This window comes from Dunckerocampus dactyliophorus, chromosome 11 (genome assembly GCF_027744805.1).
Source record: "Dunckerocampus dactyliophorus isolate RoL2022-P2 chromosome 11, RoL_Ddac_1.1, whole genome shotgun sequence".
NCBI lineage: Eukaryota > Metazoa > Chordata > Actinopteri > Syngnathiformes > Syngnathidae > Dunckerocampus > Dunckerocampus dactyliophorus.
In genome coordinates, this window is record NC_072829.1 from 10,559,531 (window position 1) to 10,585,740 (window position 26,210).

The 26,210-nt window shown below is 40.3% G+C and overlaps 1 protein-coding gene and 1 long non-coding RNA gene across 2 annotated transcripts in view; one reads left to right on the top strand and one right to left on the bottom strand.

Annotated features, from left to right (window-relative positions):
- tnmd (tenomodulin) overlaps window positions 1-26,210 on the top strand; it is a 97,610-nt gene that overhangs the window by 53,561 nt on the left and 17,839 nt on the right. Inside the window, exon 4 of the mRNA XM_054792778.1 lies at window positions 18,466-18,573. Within this exon, the coding sequence (XP_054648753.1) occupies window positions 18,466-18,573 (108 nt within the window). The remainder of the gene's footprint in view (window positions 1-18,465; window positions 18,574-26,210) is intronic.
- LOC129190251 (uncharacterized) lies at window positions 1,888-8,702 on the bottom strand. The gene is made up of 3 exons (XR_008572965.1): window positions 8,578-8,702; window positions 8,142-8,369; window positions 1,888-8,071 (listed from the first exon to the last, which is right to left on the bottom strand). It is a non-coding gene; the product is annotated as an uncharacterized LOC129190251 (long non-coding RNA).

A 26,210-nucleotide genomic window follows, 5' to 3' on the forward strand; every position in this document is an offset into this window, starting at 1 on the left:
GTGTCAATAGCAACAAAAGAACAGTATTAAAATTAAGAAGAATGGAATTTACCCCACTAAGTCAGCTGCTTTTAATATTAAAGTGACAAGACTCACATTCCAGGCATACGCAAAAGAGTGTTACAATGGTGACAGTTTAATGCTGGAACAGACTCATTCCCTGAAATTATTTTCCAGGACATTTTCAGTCGCTACAGACAAATCATAAGGATTAATACTCGCAACACTCTTAGTAGTGTAGTCTCTTAGTAGTGTAGTGTAGTCTAGTTATGCTAGTTTTTAGGGGTGTTACAATTAGAGTTGGGCATCGTTTGAATTTGAACGATTCCGATTACGATTCCAATTCCTCGTTTCGATTCCGGTTCCTAACAATTCTCGATTCTAATGCTTTTTAGAGGCAGGGTCATAAAAGTTTGCATGGTTTAAATGAGGGTACTAACCAGAGTTCTTTTTGGATGAAATGTCTGAACTTATCTATAAATTGTTCAATGATATGAACTTTGTATCAACTTTACTATGAACTTCTTACAGGGCTATTTTCAACCAGCATATAAATATCAAACCATTCAACTTGAATATAAATATTATGAATTTTCTTTTTACAGGAGTACGCTTTCACAAAAGATGAAAAGTAGACTTAGAAAGTAGACTAGAAAAGTAGTATACTTTGTTTGCTGCCTCAAGCTATTTTTAATGAAACCATTATTTTGTGAACACAGGTAAAAAGGATATAGCCAAAACTGCTGTTATTTTGAAGGCCCGAAGTGTCTTGTGTGAGTTGAGAAGGTCCCTTGACTGTTGCTAACGGAGACGTACTGTGCAAATGATAAACGTCCCTAGCTGTAGCCGTAGCTCCCGTCCTTTATGTACCCCGAACATCCCCATTAATTAGCATCCTGTTGCCGTTTACACTGGCACGTGACAGACGTCATTTATTGTTTGACTTCCCTGATTCTGACTTAGAGGAAGCACATCAAAGATGAGGTACACTAAGTCGACGTGCGAACATTCGGAGATATGAACACAAGCCGACTGGTCTATATTTTCATGTGTTTTGCCTTATAAGTCCATATTTATACTGGTACATGCTTGACCAGCAGAGGGCACTGTGACACTGCTAATGGGACCAACAGATACAGGAAGACGAGGAAGAGGAGAGAGGAAGGCTAAGAGTTTTATGATACAACCCGAGAACACATTCGACTTAAGAACGGTCGTCTGGAACCAATTGTGTTCATTAGTTGGGGACTGTAGTGTGTTATTTCTACACCATGAACATTAATCATGTTGGTGGTGCACCCTCCTTTGCATGATAGCATTGTGTCGCAAATGTTGGACTGAGCCGACCCTCTTTTTTATGAAGTTAAGCCAAACTTTTTAGCCACTTTGTCTTCGCTGGTGCTCGCCGGCTTCTTTATTTCTTTGGTCGGCAAGTGCGCATCGACTCGAGGAAACGAAATAAAAACATTTGAACGACCTCAGGAGAATCGGAACGTTAGTCCCGGTTCCTATCGATGCTCTAAACTTGATGCTCAACACACAAAGTTCACAAGAGGAGACGATACACGAGATTGGGCCTACGAGAATGAGAAGAGAAGAGATTTTAACATTACTTTTATACAATGAAAAAAAATCTTTAAAAAAGTATATGCCAGTATACTGCAATCTACTGATTTATTTTCTACATTACCTTGCTTTGCTCCACACGAGGCTACATTATTCTAGATTCAAGATTCAAGAGAGTTTTATTGTCATGTGCATGGTAAGACAGCAGTTATGCTATGCAATGAAAATCTTATTCTGTTCATTCTCCCAAGAAAAGGAAGAAAACACAAGAAGAATAAGAACATAAAAAACATAAACATATATACCAATAAATTAAGCAACAACAACAGAAGAGACATTAATACAAATAAATAAAGTGCTATGAGTGTGTGCGTGTGTTGCGTGCGGCATGTGTGAGTGCTTTGTTGAGAAGCCTGATGGCCTGTGGGTAAAAGCTGTTTGCCAGCCTTGTGGTCCTACACTATTACACTCTGTGTGTATGCTAGCGGCCCCACCTCCACACACCGAGACAATGCGACTGTATGAATGACAAAAGGGTTCACTCCGTTCATGCCGTTGTTCTATGGAACAAACACACCAAGGTGCTGAAACCAATTCACAGAGTGAACTCTCTTTCTGCCTGCTTGAAGGTGGGAGATGAGGAAAACAAACACGCATGTGTAATGGATGCCAGCCTGTGAAGCTGTGCAAGTGTATGTTGGTAAACCTCACTCCCTCTGCCTTGAGAGCTGCGCTGAACATGCTGTCGACAGTCCGGGCTTTTGGCCATGTGGTCAGCGCTCTCGTCTCCCATTGGGAAGGTCCTGTGTTGAAGCACGGCAGGTTACACAAAAACTTGGCAAAATATTCAGGCTGGCAAAATTATGAAGTTCATTTTCATTTATTGTGTGAATTTATTTATTTCCATCCTAGGTCTAGTGCCCATAACACAGTTTTTTCCTGAATGAGAAGTCTTGTCATGTTTTAATCTTGAAAGATCTTGTGACACCCCTACTAGTTTAAATCCTTAACGGGCTCTGAAAAGTTGCTGAATCTAGCAACAAAGTCATATGTAAGCACTGGGGCACAGAACTGCTCTAAGTGGAAAAGCAAATTTAATTGGCTGGTAGCGCCACATCGGGCGTTGTGCGGGCGAGAAGCAGAGAAGCGCAGTGTCCTAATGTCGCCTAGAAGAAGGTCATTTTCGAGGATAACTTCATTTCCTGGACCTTTGACCTTTTTTTCAAATTTTCCGTATGTTTTCCATGCCTAAAACATTTTCCAGGTTTTCCAGGATGCGTGGGAATGCTGACATTCAGTCTTTTTTTTTTTAAGGGAAATATTATTACACACAAAAATTCAACATATCTCAAAAGACTGCGGCTCAGTGAGCATCTAAGGAACTAAGCGTTTTGTTTTTTCTATGTTTTTTTTATGACACTGCAGGATACCACTGATGATACAAAGCGTGAAAGTGTGATGATAACCAGAACCTATTGCAAGCTAAGTAGTAGCACAGCCACTAAAGTGATTCATGTGTCAATGGCGACGAATGCTGATAAAATAATAATTTCAATTAATGTGCTCAACAAAAAAAAAATAAAGTGATGAGACTCAGCTTCCAGGCGCACGTAAGGTTTTATAATGGTAATGGTTTAATTTTGTTTGAACATGTACATAGTACAATTCACCAGTTCCTACTCCAAAAAGGAGTAGGAAGAAGCAAAGCTTATTTAATCCTACCCCCTCACATCAATTGCATTTGTTCACTTCCTATATTCCAAACTCTTTGGCCATTTTAAATACATCGGAAAATGATAAGGTAGTATAACAACGTGGTGCAATAGCAGTCAAGGTTTATGACCACTGTAAATAAATTTTAAAAAGTCATAATAAATAATAATAAATATATAATAATAACTGATGAAAATGTAATAGTTGACAAAAATATAGTTGGATGATGAGTGAGTACAGGCAATGTACTCACTAGTGAGTGCAAGAGCGGTTGGCCATAGCATTGTGTGTACACAGTGGTTCGGGACTCTTTTTCCTTGTACTTTGTAAACAACATTCCGCATACTGATGTGCTAAAGGTATTCAGCATTGTTCTTGCTTGTGTGTTGTTTAAGTTAAATTTTTCCCTCAGGCCATATTTCTCCTCTCTTGTTGAGAAGAATTGTCTTACGTTTTTGAATAGCAGGTTATGGTTTGCTTTATGCATAATTTTAGCAGTTAGAAAGTTTACCAAATCAGCCAACTGTAATAATTGTGATTTTAGGAATAAAGGGTTTGTATGTTCTAAAAGCGGCATTATGGATTACCGTAGCTGACCTTTTTTGTAGCACAGTTAGCGAGTAAAGCGTACTTTCATAGTTGTTTCCCCACATCGCCACACAATAAGTTAGATATAGTAATACCGCAGAGCAATAAAGATGTACAATATAATAATGGTCACAGCTTGGTGCTGAATGAATTAAAAGTATTCCAAATTTGTGTTCAACCTCTGTGTATTACTTATTTTCTAGCAGTAGGTCAGCTAGAGTCTATCCCAGCTGGCTATAGAGACGGGCTATGCCTTGGACTGGTCACCAGGTAATCAGGGCACGTAGAAAAAGATAAGGGTCTCCAGTTAACCAAACATGCATGGGTTTGGACTGGTTTATTTAAGAAAACCATAAAACAGCAATCTCAGCTGAAATTGGAACTCAGTACCACTTTGGTTTGGTTTGGTTTGGTTTGGTTTATTTGAACATGAAGGTTACAATGGAATACATCTCATGAATCATCCTTTCACAGTTCCACATGTCCAAAAGGAGTAGGAAGAAGCAAAGCTTATTTAATCCTATCCCCATACATTCCACAACTAATACAATACATATCGTCCACTTCCTGCATTCCATTTTAAATTCAGAATAATAGTCGCTTAATAATACTACAAATAAACCTGCATGGTTGGCCAACGTGGGCCAAAAGACACCTATTGCTGTCACGAGTGTGAATGTTAATGTCAGCCCCATGAGTTGCTGGTGCCTCAAAATAGGGCGTACCCGCCTCTCAACCGGGAATGGCTGAAGTTCCCTACAAACAGGATAATTGGTGCAGATAATGAGTGAGCGAATGACCACAAATTCCCGTAATAACTGCTTAAACACACAGTCATTAGAGGAGCTAGGCTTTACTGTTTAAATGCACTCACTGCAGCCCCAAGAGGGGGGTTGTTCTTTCCCTAAAAGACTCATTCTAAAGTAGAAAGTTGTTTGCCGTACAAACACCATTAAGAGAGCCCCCATTTGTTTTCTCACACCACACGCTTTTGTTGCTGCAATTTTGTCTGCAGCAAAACTCATTAACTTACCTTTCATTTCGAAATCCCGCTCAAGTGTGCTGGAGGTTACACAAGCAGGACCTCAGACAAGCAAGCCACGAAGCTCACACCATTATTTACTGTGAAATGTGGCTAGATAAATCTCAAATCAAATAGAAAAACACATTTAGTTGTCAATGTTTTGCTTACAATAGAATGTTAACATACACAATGCACTTTTTCCATTCCCTTTCTCGCCTTTTCTATGTTTTAACACTAAGCTGACTCACACACACACACACACACACATATATATGCCTCCTGCTTGTTCCACTTCCTGCTAGTGAAGCAAATCCCCTGAGGAGACTCAATGCTCTTCCATGAAGAGTAGTTAAGCAGCAAGAAAGAAAGCACAGTAATTCAAATCTTATTCTGAGTAAGACAAAAGAACAATGGGAAGGACCTGATATAAAATACGCTAACAGGCAGCCGCATGCTGATGGCAAAATGGATTTGAAAGAGAAAGGAGTGTAGCTTGTCATGAAAATGACCACGCTTAGCCAGTCCAGACGCGGTCGGCATCAAGCCTGAGGGCAGTGTGGGCATGCCATCGCAACTCTGAGGGCCACAGATGAAATCCACCTGCTGTTCTTTCACAACAATTCAGGACTTGTGTAAACAGTCTAGGGGCAAACAAAATACATCCGCAAAGCAAAGCATCAGTCATTCTCACATTAGACCAAAGTCATTATCATTCATAAAACTTTATGTTATTTTATTTATGTTTGAGGAAAGGAAAAAAGAATATTGCACAGTTAAAGGCCTCCTGTTTTGCAAAATAAACTTTTAATGATGTTCTAACAATAATCTGTGTCACTAAAGCATGTTTATGTATGAGCACGAATGTGAGAAAAATCTATCATCTCTCTTACTTGTTTGCTCAAATTTTGGGAATTTTTGCTCACTTCTGAAGTTGTGGCTTTTCATAACGTCATGACAGAAACCTCCTTCCTCATGGACGTGATACCGTCTCAAACACGCCCTAGCTAGATGAGCCCCGTGTATGCCCACCACTCCACAGAGGACAATTTAAAAAATAATAATTAAAAATAGGCTTCACTAAACATCTTAAAATGAAGCCTGAAACACTGCCAACAATGTGTCAGTCAGCTACAGACGTGGGAGCTGTAAGTACGATCATTTTGTTTTTCTTCAGCCAATAAGCTAACCTAGCATTATGTTGCTGTTAAACGAGTGTAATGTTAGCACTGTAACTCACATAGCTGTGAGTGTTGCTGACATTTGTCTCCTCCTGTCCCACGCCTTAATGTTACGTTGTTGTATGTGATACTGTATATTGAATTAATTATGAATTAATTAACAAGTGCAGTTAGTGTATATGTAAAAAGTGGATCAAGTGCATAATAGAGAGACACAGGCTATGTTCACACTGCAGGGTATAATGGCCAATTCGGATTTTTTGTTCAAATCCAATTGTTTATGTGGTTGATCACATTATCAATAAGATGCAACTTATTAATGTGAATGCAAAGTTCCGTGTTTATGGAAGTAAAGATTGCTGCGGAGGGTGTTCTCCCTGATTGTGGCAATTAAGGATTTTGTGCAATAGAAGTCAATATTGTCTTATCCAAATGATTCCAGGAAGAAGATTAAGAAGAGGGCAAGAATTTTGGCTATGGCAGTTCTTATGGCAGAACTTGCTGTGATAGAAGGAGTGGTGGGACATTGCCGTGAGCCGCATCACTGACACTTTTGAAAAATAATTTTCAAATGACAAGTAGAACTTTTGCCAACATCGGTGAGTACCATTATCCAAGTCTCACACGGTAAACCATGCATTTGTTGGAAACTTTTAAATAGTGCAAAAATGTGACTCTCTCTCACATCTAAACAAACAACAATGATCCATCCGACCTTTAAGCCGGGTGACCTTTGGTCTTGTCTTCAAGTCTACTGTGCAGGAAATAAAAAATGCACACAAGTGACATTAGAACAGTTGACTTCAGGAGACATGTACTACGCTCCAAAGATCTCAGATTGTTTTCCTATGTATGTCATGGATGCTGTGGCCTCCGGCCACTGACATCCAGATTGTTCCCACCGCTATACGGTTGGCAAGTCAGCATCTGTGTTGCTATACGAGGGTGCACGCGCAACACCACTGATCCTTAATGTGCTCATGTCACCAAAAAAGTTTGAAAAAAACAATAACAAAATGAAAGTATTCACATAAGAAAACGGTTTTGTCATACTGCTGTCGTCCGCCAGTAAACAACAAAATATGAGTGAAATGAACTTGTGATTATCACAAGCTCCACAGTGAATTTTCTAAACTGTGACGTCACGTCAAAAGACAAAATCGCTGTTTAGCTTGCTTTGAAATTTGGCATGAAAACACATATTATTATTCTAAGATGTGTAGAATATTTATGGTGGAATCTTCTGGGTTTTTGACGTTTTATTTACTTTCATCTGCATCAGTGCTTCTCTTTTCCCCAGTTTGGCTCGAAAAAAGATAGCCGGGACAGCTGATGGTAGGAGCACCCTTTGATAATACGCATTCAGTCCCAAACTGTAAACTTTATCGGAGGCGCAGTATCAAAACAAATTCCTTGAAATGTGCCAAAACACAACAACAAAGAATCTGACGCAGCTAATAGCGTCTTTTGGAAATGTTAACAGGCTTACTTCGTTTGCTCGAGTGTTCGATCAAAACGCTGCCACGCAACTAGTGGGCATGTAACCCTGGTCTCATGTAGTTAATTTATAAATACTGGAGTGATTAATACAATAAGACTGGGCCTGAGTTCGTGTGGTTTGTACACAAATATTTGTAATGTATATTTCTGTCCAGTTGTAATAAAGACCTCTACAACTGTATTTTAAATATAACAGATGAACATAAATTTATTTACAATATTTACACCCAAAATTCAAAATGACCCTTTTTGATGAAAATAATAAATTCAAATAAAATGTCCACATTATCAAACAAAGTTTCCCAAATAAAATACCAGATCAATTTGTATGTTCTGAGTTTTTCAAATGACCTCTTGGTCACAATAAAGTGAGCAAAAAATAAAGCATAACAATAACTCAAAGTGTCCAAACAGTACCACTATTTAGTTTCCTTGTTTACACCCAGTTCAAACTTAGTTCAACCAGTTGCAGGCCTGTGTCGTTGCTTGGGTGCAGTGAGGCCTACAAACCAAAATGGCCACTTCACTCACAAAATAAAAGCACGTGCACAATAAGTCAATTGGGTACTCACGAATCCTTAAGAGTGGTTAGGGATACCGATGCCGATGCAGTCTTCAGATGCTCTCTTTGATGTTAGCACACTTAGCATCCAACAGCAAGGCAAGGCAGAGCAACACCACTCAGCAGGCCCTGCCCAGAATCATATCCGAAATACCGCAAACAGGACAAGAACACAGTTCAGCAGCACAGCAGAAACAGCCGAAACAGCAGGGCCCATCCACCGGGTAAGCATCATCTCCTTTAAGCACATAAACTCCATTGAGCTACCATGAAACACTGCATCATGTCGAATTAGCGTTAGCTTTAGCTAGATACACATCACAATGCTAAATTATGATACCAAGGCCTAATCACCTGTGCGATTGCTAGGCTAACTAGCGATTGCTAAATGTCATTACGTTTCCATACTTTTACAGCTACAACAAGTAGTTATAACATATATTCACCTTTTGCAGTTCACAAGACGTTAATATCAGGACCACGGGTAGTCGACCTTTGATGATACTTATTTATTACTACTTAACGATGTCTCACTGTGCACTCTCCCGACGATAACGTCTCTCTACTTCCCGCTCCGTCTGTCTAACATGCACTTTCTCTTAGTCCCGCCCCAACACTTTGGATTGGCTGTCACATTTACAGAGACCCAATGAAAATACAGAAATGAAATGATTGACAGGCGAATCTACTAACAAGTTCGAAAAACAACAAATACATGTTGCACATCAACCACACTTTCAAATAACAGATATCGCAAATGACCATAAAACGTTATTTATTCAACTATTAAACTGTGAATAGCTTAACTTATGAAACTGTACATATGAGATGTAAATATTTTAACCATTTTAAATATTATGAACTCCTTTAATGCATTATCACAATAAGTAACTTCCTATTATGCACTGTATGCTGGATAATTTTATACAGGGCTACAGGCATAATATAAAAAATATGTATAACAACATATATATAACATATATAACAAAATGGATGGAAATATCTGTGTTCGTGTGCGTTCCTGCTTGAAATGTTTACTTTACCATAGTCTGCAGGACTGTGAAGGACTGCATGGTGGTCTAGTGGTTAGCATGTTGGCCACACAGTCAGGAGATCAGGAAGCTCTGGGTTCAAATCTCCGTTGGGCATCTCTGTGTGGAGTTTGCATGTTCTCCTTGTGTGTGAGTGGGTTTTTGCCGGGTACTCCGGTTTCCTCTCATATTTTAAAAACATGCATGTTAGGTTAATTGGCGACTCTAAATTGTACATAGATATGAATGTGAGTGTGAATGGTTGTTTATCTATATTTGCCCTGCGATTGACTGGCGACCTCGCAACCCTCGTGAGGATAAGCGGCATAGAAGATGGATGGATGGATGAAGGGCCGTGAATGTGTCCTGACTGCCGATTGGACAAGCCAGCAATAGGGAGAGGGAGACGGCTGCTGGTATATGACAATGGTTGTTGTGGCATGGTTGTTTCGTTTCAAAAGTGATTGTTGATCGAGCACCTCTTCGTCATTCAACATTCGGGCAAAAGCTACAGTATTTTATTTCCTCTCAAAAACATCACAATCCGTGAGATGTGCAGCCCGGAAGAGTTTGCAGCTGTGGAATGGTAGGGTTCCATATTTCCCAGCATGCTTTGTTGTAGTTAAAGTGATCATTTCTGACTGATTTCTGATGTAAACAATGTATTTCATGGGTAGTTACGGGTGGGAGGGTTCTCCCAACGTCACTGGTTTTAGTGACAAGAAGTATAAAAAGGGTGAATATATTCGAGCACACATCTAACACAGGAAATATGCCTTTCAATGTTATTTTTCACAGCGAAAATAACAACATTAATGATTGAGTGATTAACACAGAGATTTAAGATCTAAAATCAAAAGTGTTTAAGTGTTTAAGTGTGATTTAAGTGTTTTGGTGAAATTAGCACTTTAAGGGTAAATGGGGGGTTGGAGGCTATATGTTAAACCTCAGAGTGTGGCTGGTGGACTAAGGGCCCCACCAGGAATTCTGGGCCCCATGAAAATAACAACAACAACAAATAACCTTGTTCCCCCCCCTACAAAACGGCTAGAAAAAAATGGGTCACATATTGACACCCTTTTCGTGTGCCTCTCTTCTCTCACCTTTTTCTCTTCCCTGTTTTTGACTCCCTGACTTTATTTTAATAGGCACTAGTAGCATAGTTTCATAGTTTGTGCACAGTGAAGGTAGTAGTGGACCAAACCATTTCATGTAGCGGGGGTTGTACGGTGGTGTTCAGTCAATAATGAAGCTTACGTTTGGTCAATGTGGATATTTAAGTGTTACTACCAAATACAGTAGATGTTTGAATCGTTTTCTGATATATATTTTTTTTAATCATAACCAGATACTAAAATTATTTTTATTATTTATTTCACTGGAAGTCAGGGGCCCTTGGAATTGTCCTCACTTTTCCCCCCTTTATGACACCCCTGGGTAGACTGGCGAATCTTGCTCAAATTTTACAAACGTGAATGTGCTTCTCAGTGCCTAAAAGGTGTGTACCACATTTTGTGTCTGTAGAGTGCATTGAGCTGTGTGAGAAATTTCAAGTCAGTTCCAATTATGGGGGTCAAACTAGGATTTAACAACAGCGCCAACATGTGGCGTATTTGTCAGAAAAATAATAGCACAGGCAACAGAGCAGGGGTGCATGTTTTTACAAATTTGGTGTGTAGTGTTTTAAGACTTGAAGAGTCGACCGTGTGGTTTCCTAATTTTTTCACAACATTAAATACTGAGATATAATGTGATATAAAATGAGCGTAGCTATTTTGAAATTAAAATAGAGCGGAAAGGAATATGCATCTCACTGCAGTCCAACTTTTTTTTCCTTTTTAGAATAAGACTTGCTGACATTGCTTTAGATCTTTACTCACAGGAGCTGAACGATGCATGGAATTGTGCCTTCCATCCTGTTAAATAGACGCACAAGAGCATCTCGCAAGTGAATTTCGATATTTGTGTATGTCGTCTTTTTCTAACATCGCCTCTCAAAATGACATTGCTTTTCCATTTTTCATCGCTGCGTTAATGTGTCTCTCTTCATTTTCTGGTCGACCAAGCCCAGTAATCATTGCATCTCATCAAAACATTGCCCTTTGCTTTCCCGCCACTGCTCAGCAATACGGCGGAGCCAAATTAAACAGAGACTCATCACAATAAAGCCAGGCATAAACATCATGCTTCTGTGTTTGAGACCATTATTGCTCCATCCTTCCCCGCGCAGATGAAATTACAGGCTGTAGATTACGACAGGCTTCACTTTGTATCACATCTTGCGCGGGTGCGATCTGCTTTTGTGGTTGATGGCGGCACCACCTTGGGAAAAATAAATGTCAGAGCATGGTCAAGTTAACTGATTCAAAAGGAGATGTCACGGCAATCGGCGTGTTGCTGCAATTAAATTGAAATGGAATCAAGTTCATTTTCATTGCGGCGACGCTCATATAATTTCTAGGCGGTGCCATTGTGGAGCAGATGTAGATCCCACTGTCTGTTCTAATATGGCGTGATGAATGAGCAGCTCTCTGCAGGAAATAAATTGCATACAATCTGATTTTGCAAGTGTGTTGCAGATGCTCATCCCCGCTGAATATCTTAATACTTGTCATGTTTGATTCGGTAAAAATGAACTAGAGTGCGTTTGCTCTGCTGTGTGTGAATGTGATCATCCGACTGAGACCGCTTGAAAGATGGGTCTCGGTCCACTTGCAAGTGAACTCTGTCACGGTTCGGTTCAGCTATCCATCCATCTTCTACCGCTTATCCGAGGTCGGGTCATGGGGGCAGCAGCCTTAGCAGGGCGGCCAAGACTTCCCTCTCCCCAGCCACTTCATCCAGCTCCTCCTGGCAGATCCCGAGGCGTTCCCAGGCCAGGTCCTGGTTATTCCCCGAGGCCTTCTACCACTCAGACCTGCACAGAACCTCCCAAGGGACGCGTCCAGGAGGCATCCTGACCAGATGCCCAAGCAACCTGTTTGCCACATAAGCGCAAACAACAGTCAAACTACCCTCTCATTCACCACGTTAAACTCCAACATACAGGCCACGAGCCGGGGCACAACAAGAATTGCCACCCCTGCCCGTCATCCTGTCCTGGCTCCATCAATGCTTTTCCGCTCGTAAATACCACCTAGCCACTCTAGCGCGACATGGACTGTATGTGTGAATGTGTGCGACACCATCTCCACTTGTATTCTATGATACAATATTTAAAACATAAATGAATCAAATATTTTTTAAAAAGTGGTTAGCTATCAAGGCACACATTTCTATTTTTTAGTGAGCATGTTTATACATTTTTCCTAATTTATACCACATTTTAGCTTGGCAAAATCTGTTTAATTTAAAGGTGGATACAATGACTAAAAATGATCAAGTTATGTCAAAAATGAATTGCTGTAATTCCAGATGGATACTACAGCATGTTCGCCTCTCACTGCTGGCAACACCAGAGTGGAATAAAGTCCAGCCTTTCTCGAGAGGAATGGACCCGCATCCGGGCAAGGGAAAACGTGGTCCAATGGTTTGTTTTATCATAGGGGTCTATTGAGCCACTCTTTGTCTGGTCCTTCACTTAGGACCTGTTTGTCATGGGTGACCCTACAAAGACAAAGCAGTCTAATCTTTTTTGTACGCCCCAGTTTTTGTATGATTCAGTTTTCGTCAAAAATTTTGCCTAGGTTTTCGTTTGCTGTCTCTACTTTCATATAACAAACTGCAGTGGAGCCTTAGTTAGCATCATTAATTAATTCAAGAAGGTCTGACTCTAACCGAAACAGACACTAAGTGAGTCAATTTTCCCAAAAGAAATAATGAAAATCCAATGAATCCATTCCAAAAAGACCAAAACGCCAAACATGTCCTTCTAGTTTTACAATTGCAGTTTGACATGCGGAAAACAATTCAAATTGCATATAAATAAATATAAATGGTGAATGAAAGGGATAAATGAAAATTTAAGTTCCTTTACCTTCACTGAAATGGTGATTCTTGACGTGACTGTCCCCAAAGACAAGATGTGGCAGTGACATCAACCACCACCACCTTCCTGTTTTGAGATGAGTTGTTGGTAATAATGAAGCCAAAGAAAGTTGTAAGTTCCAGTATTTTGATAAAGAAATTGAGAAACACTGTTAAATTCAAGAAATAACTCATGACAAAACAGGAAGATGGTGTCCAAGTGGTGTCTCGCTGCCACATCATATCTTTGGGAACAGTAGTCTTCAGTGAAAGTAAAAGTAACCTTAAATGTTCATTCATCGCATTCATTCGTCATGTACAGTATATGCATTTAGAATTGTTTTATGCATGTAAAACTATAATTATAAAACTATAAAACCGCGTCAATCGATGATGACATCATAGCCGGATGATGTAACTTCTGGTCTCGTTGCCATTTTGTTTGCTAGCTAATAGGATGCTGACAAGGAAGGATGTTTTCTGATTTAAAAAAAATATTAAGAATACAGATGGACACACGCAGTGTATTAATAACAAGACGCGTGCCATATTGTACGCTAACCGGAGAATGCACGCAAACAGAGGCAAAATTGTGGCGTAAATTTGAGGTTCCACTGTAGTACATTTGTCCTGTACTGAATCGTTCCGCAAAATCTTGTGCCCAAACAAAGCAGTCTATGCATTGCTGACTCACTGTCCGTGCCATGACTCCAAAGAAAGTTGCAAGTGCCAGTAATTTGATAAAGAAGGTGAGAAACACTGTTGAATTCAATCTCAACAGGATGTACAGGAAGTCTGCAAAAACCATAACTCCCATCCATGTGTCATTTATAATTATTTTTGCATTGTTTTCTGCATTTAAAATTATTATTCTCAGTAAGATGTATTTTTGTTAATATTTTTGCATGCCTGGAACGGATTCATTGGATTTACATTATTTCCGATGGGAAAAATTGCCTCGGTTTTTGTACGTTTCGCATTTCGGCAGACCTTTTGGAACAAATTCATGATGAAAACAGAGATACTGTATATTTAAGACGTTTTTTGTGACATCTGAGCCAGTGAATATTGCATAATACAAAAATAACGTAATAAAGTATTCAACCCAGCATACGGCATTTTGGTTTGTGATATTTGAGTTATGTGACAAAATCTGCCCAATCAAGCCCTTACTTTATTCATATGTTATTCACTACACGGCTTTTGTTTGCATGACTACACGGCTTTTGTTTGCAAAAATATCAGTGTGAACGTTTTTTGGTGTGGACCAGAGTTCCTAGCCACAAGTGTGGATTCAGCCTTAGATTAATATACAATGGTGCAGGGAGAATTAATAGATCTCTCTGTTTCTTGGCATGTCAGACTGAACGGAGGTGGAGGATCACCAGTGAGGCTGAAGAGAGTGACTTCCACACTTGACTGCACACATGAAGAGAGTGAGAGCAACCTGCGACTGGCTAATTCAATGGGGGCAACGCTGCAGAAAACACTTCATTCGCAACATTGTCACTCAACTCTCTGCGGCGTGTATGCTATGAAGTGTTGTACAGCCACGGTGGAGCTCCCGTGCCATTTTTCTTCTGTTCCACTTTAAAAAGCAGGAGCTCTGCTGCAACGGGCCATAGTCAGCCATTATATAACATGCTGCAAAAAACAGTGTATGATTTTGCTACAACAGCGGGGCGAACATACTATCCTTCTATGTCAAGATAAAAAGAGGATTACTTCAACTTTTATGAAGTCCTCGGAGGTTCATACTCCATTTATGACAAAATATGATGCAATGATCATCAAATATATTATGTATTACAATCATGTATGAGTTAATATTTGTATTATTACCTGTACAGATTATATTTAATTTTAGAATTACATGGTAATGTGGTGATTTAATTGTAAAATCAATGTGTGTTGGTCTGATGTGCTCCTGACAGCTCTCCCTGTCCTTTCTCGGTTGTATGGGACAGGAGAACCATAGCTTCCCCGAGTTGCAAAGAAAACAGGAAAGTGGGTGTGGCTTTGGGGCACAAATTATTTGGACCCATGGATTCAACCTAGCAACCGGTGGTCGGAAAATGTAAAATGACCAGGGACCTCGTCTGTAAAAATGTGCCTGGACTTCTGACTAAAAGTCTGCGTATGCCAGAAACCCAAAATGTGCGTACAGACAAAAATATTCAGTTATAAAAAGTGGTGTACTCACACATTTGCACAATTTGTAGTTCATCGATTCCACCTTCAGTCAAAGTGTGCGTATGCAACCACGCCCTAAGTCACGCCCTTTCCACGCCTCCACTTCACCATAGAATGTCATCACAAAGTGACTCATGAATGTGGCGTCCACATGTTACGATGGCCACTGTCATTCTGAATCAGGGCTGGTGGGAAGATGACAAGGACGAAGAAGCAGCCTTTCACGGAAATGGAGGTGGAAATACTGGAAAAAGTGTCGTGTTTTCAAGACACAGCAGCGGCATAACCAATAAAACAAAGACTGAGTGACAGCACATCCACTGTCATTGGTGTGAATGAAGCAGAGCGATGTTAGTGTGGAACTTTTTCATTGCCAAAACAAAACTCGCCAACCATCTGTCAATTTCAGATTCACCATCTGAGATGTATTTTACATTGTCATTGGTTGAAGCAAAACGTTACAATTGCAACAAAAAGGGAGACATTTCAGCTTCTCATGGCTCCATCCAAAGATGTCTGCTCCTTTTCAGCTTAGAATCATCCTTAAACTCTCCCCACCCCCTTCAGGTCAAGTAAAGGGGTCTTTGATATCTCCATTTAGACTGGGTCACCATGGCAACGCATCCTGTCCTGGCTCCATCGATGCTTTTCCGCTCGTAAATACCACCTCGCCACTCTAATGTGACATGGACTGTATGTGTGAATGTGTGCGACACCATCTCCACTTGTATTCTATGATGCAATATAAAAAATAAAATAAAATAAAATAATAATGAAATGTTTTTTTAAAAAGCGGTTATCAAGGCACACATTTCTATATTTAGTGAGCATGTTTCCACATTTTTCCTAATGTATACCACATTTTTGATTAATATAAGCTTGGCAAAATCTGTTTAATGTAAAGGTGGATGCAAAGACTCAAAATGATCAAGTTATGTCAAAAATGAATTGCTGTAATTCCAGACAGATATTTTAAAAATATTTAACGTAATGATGACATTAACACCATCAAACTATTGTAGAGGGTTAACCGTAACCCTAACCCTGCACTCCGTGCACTGCAATGATTCATTAGCTGCCCCTGTACACCAGCAGCTATGTCCAATGAAATGCTTTGCTGGGACGAAATGCATGATGGGAAGTCGTTAAATAGTTTTTGTTATTGGTACTTGTATTGTATATTTCTTGGCTACCTTTTGAATTTTAAGTTGCTGTGTGATGATATTCGAGTTCTTACTAAGATGACACCGTGAGTCAGACAGGGAGTAAATTGAGTAATGACCTCCTGCAACTTCCAATGGGTTGACAAGCTCATCGTGAGTTTTTTCATAGTTCATGATTGGCTCCTGTCAAAGAAAGAGCTGCCTGGTCCTCAGAAACTTGTGCCCCACCATATGTCATTTTATGCGGCTTATAGTCCGGTGCGACTTATATATGCACAAATCTGTTTTTCGCTCTAAATTTAGTGGGTGGGGCTGAAACACCGGTGCGTGTTATAGACTGGAAATTACGGTAATTTAAAAAAAAGCAAAATAACAAAACAATTACTATTACGACTTCACGAATGGCTCCGTTTACCATCGTTTCAGCAGACTGGAGAGACTGGAGACTGACAGACCAGTGTGCCACTGCACAAGTGGAAGAAAAAGTGGTTCCCACCAGCCGTGTATCATTTAGACTAGATCTCATTTATTTACTTACTTTCCACTGTGTTCCTGTTATTGATGTACATTACATACCTCCGTTGACTGAAGTATCAAAAGTATCGACATTTTAATTTGACAATTGATCTTTCAGTGTCGATCCACACATCACTAATATCCCCTTGAATTACATTTTCAGCAGGGCCAAATGGTGTATATATATATATATATATATATATACACTCCTGATCATAATCTTAAGACCAGTTGAAAAATTGCTAGAATTTGCATTTTGCACATTTGGATCTTAATGAGGTTTTAAGTAGAGCTACAATATGTAAAAGCAAGAAGGGGGAGTGAGACAAAACGCATTTTGAAAAAGTAATTTATTGACATCACCAATTAAGCTGATCAAAAGCTTCAAAAATTGGTTTGGGCATGCTTGATGCAAGTGTTTCCAGGAGGCTAGTGGGAACATAATGCTCAGGATCTAGAATGACTGATTTACTGCGCCCAACTTCAGCAGCAATGGCACGCTGCGAGAGGCCTTGCTCCACAATCCGACCATGTTGAAAAAGAGGAGGGCATGACAGTGTGAATGCCTGACAGAAAATGAACATTTTGAGCAGGTTTTGGCTTTTATAGCCTGTGGTCTTAAATTTTTGATCAGCTGATAAACAACCTATTTCAGTTTAATTGTTGTTTTCAATAAATTACTTTTTCAAAATGCTTTTTGTCTCACTCCCCCTTCTTGCTTTTGCATATTGTAGCTCTACTTAAAACCTCATTAAGATCCAAATGTGCAAAATGTCTTAAGATTTTGATCAGGAGTGTATATATATATACTGTATATATATATATATATATATATATATATATAAAATCTAGAACCGCCCTACCTGTCAATAATCAGGAGAGCTGGGGGGGATGCATCAAAGTTGTGATGTTTCTTCTGTAAGTGCCTCAGCAGGTTACAGAGTATTCCTTTGAAACAGCGTTTACTTCGTTACAGAGTAAACGCAGTTGCTGTCCCAATTTTCACTGCCTACTTTTCTTTTTTTAAAGTCAGGAGTGCCATATTTTTTATTAAAACACGAGTCGTCGTCTTCTTCTACTGCTGCTTCATTGTGACGAGTACGTCTCACTGTTGCCCCGTGCAGAGCGGCGAAAGCGCTGCATGAATGAGACTGAATGGTTTCACTATGTGTGATGTTTGGTGGCCCTTTGTAGTTTGTAAAGCTTTTACGTTTGGGCCGCATGTGTGCTATACAATCACAACCTTGCCATTTTCCTTCTATTCCGCTTTAAAGTGCCCTCTTGGGATGGTTAACAGCCATCAGTTGTATAATACACTACAAAAAATAAAGCATTATGTATTAACGTCAGCTCAAATGGGCACCTTTCAATGTAACTGCCTGACGGAAAACGCACTTCGCAGGGACTTAATGAATGAAAGATATATCAGAATTTCTGAGCGCTGCCTTTTTCCTTCTTTTCAAAGGGACTCACTGGGATCCGCTTTGCCGAACATCAGAGGTGCTACATCAGGAGCCAAACCAGGAAGCTGCCCACGGTGCCAGAAGTGGAAGCTGAATATGGCGACTTAGAGGTACGGGTCCCTGTGTAGCCCTCCAGAAACGGCCATGCATATTGAAGGGAGATAACCAGAGTGGAACACTGTGGGCGCTGCACAAATCCTCAACCTGTCCGTCCCCATCCTGTCCCTCTTACTGGGCTGTATGGTGCCTGTGGAACTGTCAGCTGCCCACAAGCCCACAGCCGCTTTGTGGCTCACATCAAATGGTGTTTGCTGTCAATCTTGAGCCAATATTAATTTTTAATCATGTCCTCCAAAGGCTCCACTCAGATAGCCTAAAGGGGGGAGTGTGCAGAAGAAGCCTGACTGAGAGGGATGACTGTAATATACTTTTTTTTATTTTTTGTAAAAGACGTTTTCTTTTCGCAAAGTTTAGAGGGATTCATTTGACTTCTCGGGGTGTTATATCGCTGTACGGTGAACCCGACTGCAAAAGAAATGGAAGAATTTCAATCAATCAAACTTCCCAATTTTTTTTCCTCCATGTCACAGTGCAATTCATTGAGTGGGCTGTGTGTTCAAAGAGAAAATCCGTACTTTGCATGCACCCATTTCCATTTTACCTTGTAGCTGAGAAGAAGAGCCTGGCAAATGTATGCGGCAAAGACACTCAATTCAAAACACAGAAGGCCAAATGTCGGCTCAAGCAAAACTTAAGTCTCAGTTTTAACTTGAAGAACACGAGCGGCAACAAAACACGCTTTCGTTTCCCTGTCATCGTGGTCATGTCAGATCCATGTTTACAGATTAATTGCTTGGCCAGCACCATATGTCCACACCATTTCTGTCGTCTTTGTGCACTTTTGTAAGTGTAAGTGGCTTAAAAGGCTCCATCGTGAATCATCTGAAGCCAAGACAGTAAACAGTGTGAATTTTGTTAGCTTTTAGTATGACTGCTATGTGGAAATGTGGGGGATTCTGGTCCAGGTTCAGTGGAAACCACAGTTTAGATGGTCTTTTTAAGCCAAGACTCACGGCATGTTGTAGTAAGTACCCATCTCATGCTGGGAAAGTCTGATTCACCTGGAGTATTAGCCACGTTCCAATTTAAACAAGCGGTACAGTTCTGTTCAGTTTGGTACACTTTATACATTACTATCCATTGATGAATTGGAAGTGAAGAAAATGAATATGTTTCTTTCATAAAAGTACTGTCAGAGGGAGGATTCAAAGCCAAATTTCTTGTTTGCAGGTACTGTCATCACACCGTACTGTACCACGTTGCATTCATTTTCTGGAATTAACTGGATAATATGCTATGGTGTCTCACTATCTAGTTGACCAAGCTTGGTCTGGGCTCTAGCAAACCTACGTTCCCACCAAGCTAACAGAACAGAACCACTGTGTCGTAGGTCTGTGCTTTCAAAAGCTACAGTACGTTTCCACCCAGTGGGGGATTATGGTTTGGCACGACTTGTCAACTGCAGATCTCTGACACTACTAAGCTACCAAACGACCAAGCTATGGAGGAGCTACTGTCATAAAATTGAGACAAAATAAAACGTACTACTTGGCTACAAGCGGCTGTTGATTCAGTCTCAAGTAGTTTGCTGTCTTAAAAAGCCAACTTGACGTCAACATAGGAAAGTTAGCTACACACACAGCACTACAGCACAACTCCCCCAGACCGCATTATTCCAATCAATACGACACTGTCATCAAAACAGAAGTTCAGAACATTCACAGGTACATCCTTCCTATTCTAATGAATGTAAATTTCACCAAATGCCCGTACCTAGTTCCTGCTGGCTAGTTGGAAAAGCAAAATGGCTCTTGCAGGCAAAATTGTTTTTGAGGGCAGATTCAGTCCTTACGTGACTTACAACTGCAGTGGAACCTCGGTTTTCGCACGCTCCAGTTTTTGTAGGATTTTATGTTCGACAGAAATGATTGCCACACATGTCTCTGTTTTCGTACACTGTCTCGGTTATTGTACGGCCCAACAGTGTGCCCAACAAACTAGTGGAGTGCCCAAACAAAGCCTCCACGCATTGATGACTCATCACTGTGAAGAACGGATATAGAACGCACAACAGAATGATAAACAATTTATATCTTTCTCCCTCCTTTCTCCGTTTAATCACTGCACCTTGCTCTGATGAGGCCTTCAAGCAAACTGCATATTTCTGAGTGTTAAAAGAATCCTTGCTTTTGTTTTTGTTTAGGACATCTGTGAAAAATGACAAAAGACGAGGTTCGACTGCAAAAACAAACAAGAAAATAAAACTAAATTTATCATTCAAAAAGAACTAAGCAAAGTCTTCGGGGTTGCTTGCAGAATGTCATTTCAAGAAGACAAAAAAAATCACAAATTATTTTAGGCATTAATTTTGTGTGTTTCTGGAGCCTGAAAAAGCTAGCATTTGAAATTGATAGTATTACTGTTTCAGTCTAAACACTTTTTTTTACATAGGTTGTCCTGTGAAGGGAACTTTAGGACATGGCTAAAGTTGTTGTATATGTTTACAGTAATCTCTCCTTTATCGCTGTTAATTGGTTCCAGGCCCAGCTGTGATAAGTGATTTTCCGTGAAATAGAATTCCATCCATCCATCCATCCATCTTCTATGCCGCTTCTCCTCACTAGGGTCGAGTGTATGCTGGAGCCTATCCCAGCTGACTTCGGGCGAGAGGCAGGGTACAACCCTGGACTGGTCAAAGTAGAATTCCTTACTTATAAAATTTAATGTTTTTGTAGTTAGAGCCTTGAATACCTTCTAAATATGTTGTTTAAACATTATTAGAGCCCTCTAAACATGAAATAACAACCCTATAGTCACCTTTACACTCTTATTACCCAATACAGTGGACATAATTACAGAAAATAAGACATTTTAGATATAAATAAGGCATAATATACGCTCACATGTTAGCATTGGGAGAGTTCCTTGTTTTTTATGGGCAGCGTACTTCCCGCGGCTGTGATGTAACATTACTGACACCTTGTGACCAGTGTAGAATACTACATGTTGTGTCTTTCGTCTACTGAATGCCTTATATTTGTATTTTCGTTCATTTAGCCATTATTGCTTGAAAATGCTTAAATATTCATATTTTTGGACTTATAATAGGTCGTAGTCAACCACAAAACAACTATAATTTATTAATTATTATTATTTTCTTTGAAAAAACGTGATTAAGTGAAGCGGCGAAATTTAAACCACAAAGTGGATTACTGTATATGATTTTTTTTCTATTTTTTTTTTTCTCAGCAATTATTTTAAGTGAAATACGTAATAGTGGCAGAGATACAGCTTGCAGGTTTATCCAACCAGTTTTCACGAAACTTTGTGGAGTGTTGACCTCAGGGCCAATGAAGAACTTGATAGATTTTGGTGAAAATTCTGCTAAAGGTGCAGATGCAGGAACGGCATACAGGCCATAATGAGAATCAGGCCGCACGGTGGTCGAGTGGTTAGCATGTTGGCCAACACAGTAACAGCCTGGAGATCGGGAAAACCAGGGTTTGATTCTCCCTTGGGCATTTCTGTGTGGAGTTTGAATGTTCTCCCCGTGTGCGTGTGGGTTTTCTCCGAGTGAGGTTAATTGGTGACTCTAAATTGTCCATAGGTATGAATGTGAGTGTGAATGGTTGTTTGTCTATATGTGCCCTGCCATTGGCTGGACACCAGTCCAGGGTGTACCCCGCCTGTCGCCCGAAGTCAGCTGGGATAGGCTCCAGCATGCCCCCGCAACCCTAATATAGAATATATTATATAGAAAATGGATGGATGGATGGCACTGCACATATGTTTGTCGTCCTGCATGAACCAGGAAGTAGCAGTGTTACCATCTACCCATGTTTAAAAGTCTTTTCAATTTCCACCCCACAGTGTTCTGCTCCTAAGGATGCTTTTCCTCCAACTTAACACCGGATGGCATAGGAGAACTCCAGTAACTATCATGGGGGCTGTGTTTAGATAGTATCTAATGACCTTGGCCTGGCCTCACCAACAATAGACTGAAGCCTCTGATCCGTCCCTCTGTGAGAATCCTCCCACGTTTGACCCGCAGAAGTTCCTCCTCAAGTGGTGGAACACATGAAGCTCACAGGGGTTAAAGCAGAGCACTAATGGCTCCTTGCTCAACCCAGCCTCGGGCTTTCAGCGAGGAGGGCTCAGAGCAACCGCGGCGAGCTTCAGAGTGCCAATGAAAAACAATGGAAAAATGGTGGAGAAACTGCATGCGGCTGATAACAAAAATCCAGCCCGTACGAGGGCAACGCCAGGTGACAAACATGAATTGTTTGCCAGCGCACCCCCCACACCCACCTTTTCAATTTTCCTCTTCCAGGCGACGTCTGAGGGAGTAATCCCTGAGCTTCATTTCAGTCTGACACACAAGTCGCCTTCTACCTCCCTCACTGCCTTTATTGTCAACGAATGCTGCTTGCTCCATTTAACAGTCGCTTAATATGGATGACCAAAGCTCACCCGGCGCTAAAAAACCTCCCACTCAGACGACTGCATACACGAGTGAATAGCATGTCCATACACAACAAGGTCCTGCAAGAATGGCTGCTGCTACTACTTCATCCTCTTCAGACTGCACCAAGACACCAGAGCAGAGCACAACAAAAAGGTGTGATGACAAAAGTATCGACCAAAGTAGAAGTCATCCATTTAAACAACATTCAGGATTTTATAGGGTGAAGACACCACTCAGTCCACGCACAAGTACACAAGCTAATAAGATCCTATACAAGAGCTGGATTAAAAAAACAGCATTTTTACAAACACAATAATACATATGAATTCTCAAAAGGTATTACTCTACCAATATGTTTATTATTGCGGTTGTAGTTTGCACTAGAGTAGAACTTCATTGAATTCATCTAATGGAGTAAATTAGGGCAAGATGCTGTTTGAAACCAATGAAAACCACCACAGGGACAATGCAAGTTTTTCAGCCTTAAAAAAGAGATTTTTTGATGAAAGTCTTGTATTCAATCTCACCAGATGATAGCCACTGTGCCAGGAGTAGAGCACAACAACAAAATAAGGTGTCGTGACAAAACACTGAGGATTTTATAGGGTGAAGACAAGACCACGCACACAGAGCTGGATAAAAAAAAAATGTTTTTACAAATACAACAATGCACATACATTTCCGAAGGTATTAATTTACCAGCATGTTTAGTATTGTCTTTGGAGTATGCAGTGGACTAAAATTAAAAGGTATGATACTATTATACCTAATTAGGGTAAGCAAATGTAACGCAAACAACCATAGTGCAGGTGAATCAGCTTTGAAGGCAGATTTTTTAATGAAAGTCTTGTATTCAATTTCAGCAGGCGGAACAAGTGAGTGAATATTCTGCATTTTACACACACTAGACAACCGTAGCAAAACGCAACATCATTAACCACTCACAACCACAACCAGAGACATTTGGTATTGTCAACAAACAAACTAGAGCACAAACGCTTCGACAAAACGCTTCTGCATTATTACCAAGCTCTGCATGATGGAAACTGTGCCACAAAGTCTTCAAAGTAAAAGTATTGATCTTTTCACTCTCACTTTTAAACGCCAGTAAAACAAAAGTGGTGCTTTGCATTGGCAGCAGCCAACTGGACACTAGCAGAAGCTTTGTCACATTAGAATAACATCAGACTGTATGATATATTTAGTCTGTTTATTTAGCTTCATTTGGAAGATGTTGTACACCTGTAAATCTTCAATGTACAGTATTATGTATTCTCAATAATATTTATGAATCATTAATCCTGTGTTTGCTTTATTCAAGTGTTTACGTAGGACTTTATCACATGGATTCTGATTAATTAATTACAGAAAAAAAGTGCATTATAAGAATATCACAATTAATTGTGCTTTTCTATTTGTGCGCTCCAGGCAACTTTTCTCACCCTCATTGATTCTGGCACGCCGATAACACTGATGCACAAAATGCATCGTGTCACATCAGCACACCAGTTAGCCAACAACAAAGAGTTTTTCGTTTTTTTTGAAAACCCGATGGAGCATGATTATGTGCAAACTGTGCAACAAAGACTTATCACCAAAGCACTTGGCCTACAATATCACCTTAATCCAAGAACGCGATGCAGCTAGCAGCTAGCTAGCTAACATTAGAACGTGGTGTAGCCAAGATAAGGAAGCCCATGTTTGACAAATGAACTCACTGCAGAAATGCTTTCAAGGAATTGAAAGGGCTTCAGTATACAAAAAGGCCTTTTAAAAGGTTGTGAAAGCCTTATTGATATTATCAGCTCAAAGTGCAGCTTAAAATCATATTGCTATATTTGCATGTTGTTAAAAAAGTGCACAAACCTGTTTATGTGGTAGTCTGATGATTCAGTTGTCTTTCGTGCATGTGTATGGTTCAGTTGTCAACCACAATCAATTTTAACTGAGAAGTATGTGTCAAATATTGTTTGATTTCAAACGTAATTAATTGAGATGAATTAATTTGATGGGGTTTTCTGCAAGATCTGGGTTCGAATCTCCATTGGGCATCTCTGTGTGAATGGTTGTTTGTCTTTATGTGCCCAGCGATTGACTGGCGACCAGTCCAGGGTGTACCCCGCCTCTCGCCCAAAGTCAGCTGGGATAGGCTCCAGCATACCCGCGACCATAGTGAGGATAAGCGGCATAGAAGATGGATGGATGGATGTGTTTTCTGCTTACATATGCTGCTGACACATGATAAAACATGAAATACTTAGTGCATTAAGTACAAGTGACTATTAATGGGTTTAGAGTGAGAGCAGGTTTAAAATTGTAGTACTGTTATGACTTCTGCCATCACGGTGGCAGAATCATAAACGCGTCACGTACAATTCATAGCCTTGTGTGTCACATAAAAAAGCAGATATGTTCAGTGCAGCTCCTGGGTGCCATGATAAAACAGTTGTTAATCTCTGGCAAAAAAACAACAACATAGCAGCACTTTAAACAATGTGTCACGCACAATGTTTCCCCAGTCGTCTCATGCTAGCAGGAGAGGGTAAATTCATTAACGACAGTACAAGCAGCGTATAATTAAGTCAACAGCACCGAAGGCGCAAAGTCGCACATACACCGGCAGCACACTTCGCCAAACAAATTGCCGTTATTCCCAGGGTTCAGTAGTTGATATGAAAAAAGTTGCCTGTGTCCTACTAATACATGATTAGTCAATAGCCAAATAGAAAGGCCTTGGAGAAGTGTGCATAAACCAAAGCACTGTAATCATGTTGTCTTTGTTCTTGTCAACTGGCATTTAGAAATCCCTGCCCCATGCTAAAAGGCTGACCTTTTAGCACGCCTCCCCCCGGGTGCACACACACACACACACACACCCTTTACAAGTTATTGCAGTCATTTCTCAACTGTTGAAGCCCAAGTCATGTTGCTAGCCTCGTGTCGTGACCTCCATTTACTTTACGAACAAGACTTCATGCGGCTTCAGCGGTTAAGAGGTCCAATTAGAGAGTGTCCGCTTTGTGTTCCTCCAGTTTGACTTTAATTTCAAGCACTTGACCGGCTTAATGATGCCAGGGTCCCTCCCACTTTTCCCTGCTGCACCCCCTTTAGCCCTCCACCCAGAGCTCTTATACTGAAAAAAGGGCGATGAGATGTGCCAAAAAATGTCATTAGAGTGGAACTTTCAAAGTCAAAAATGCCCCAAAAGCAGTGCAATGTGGA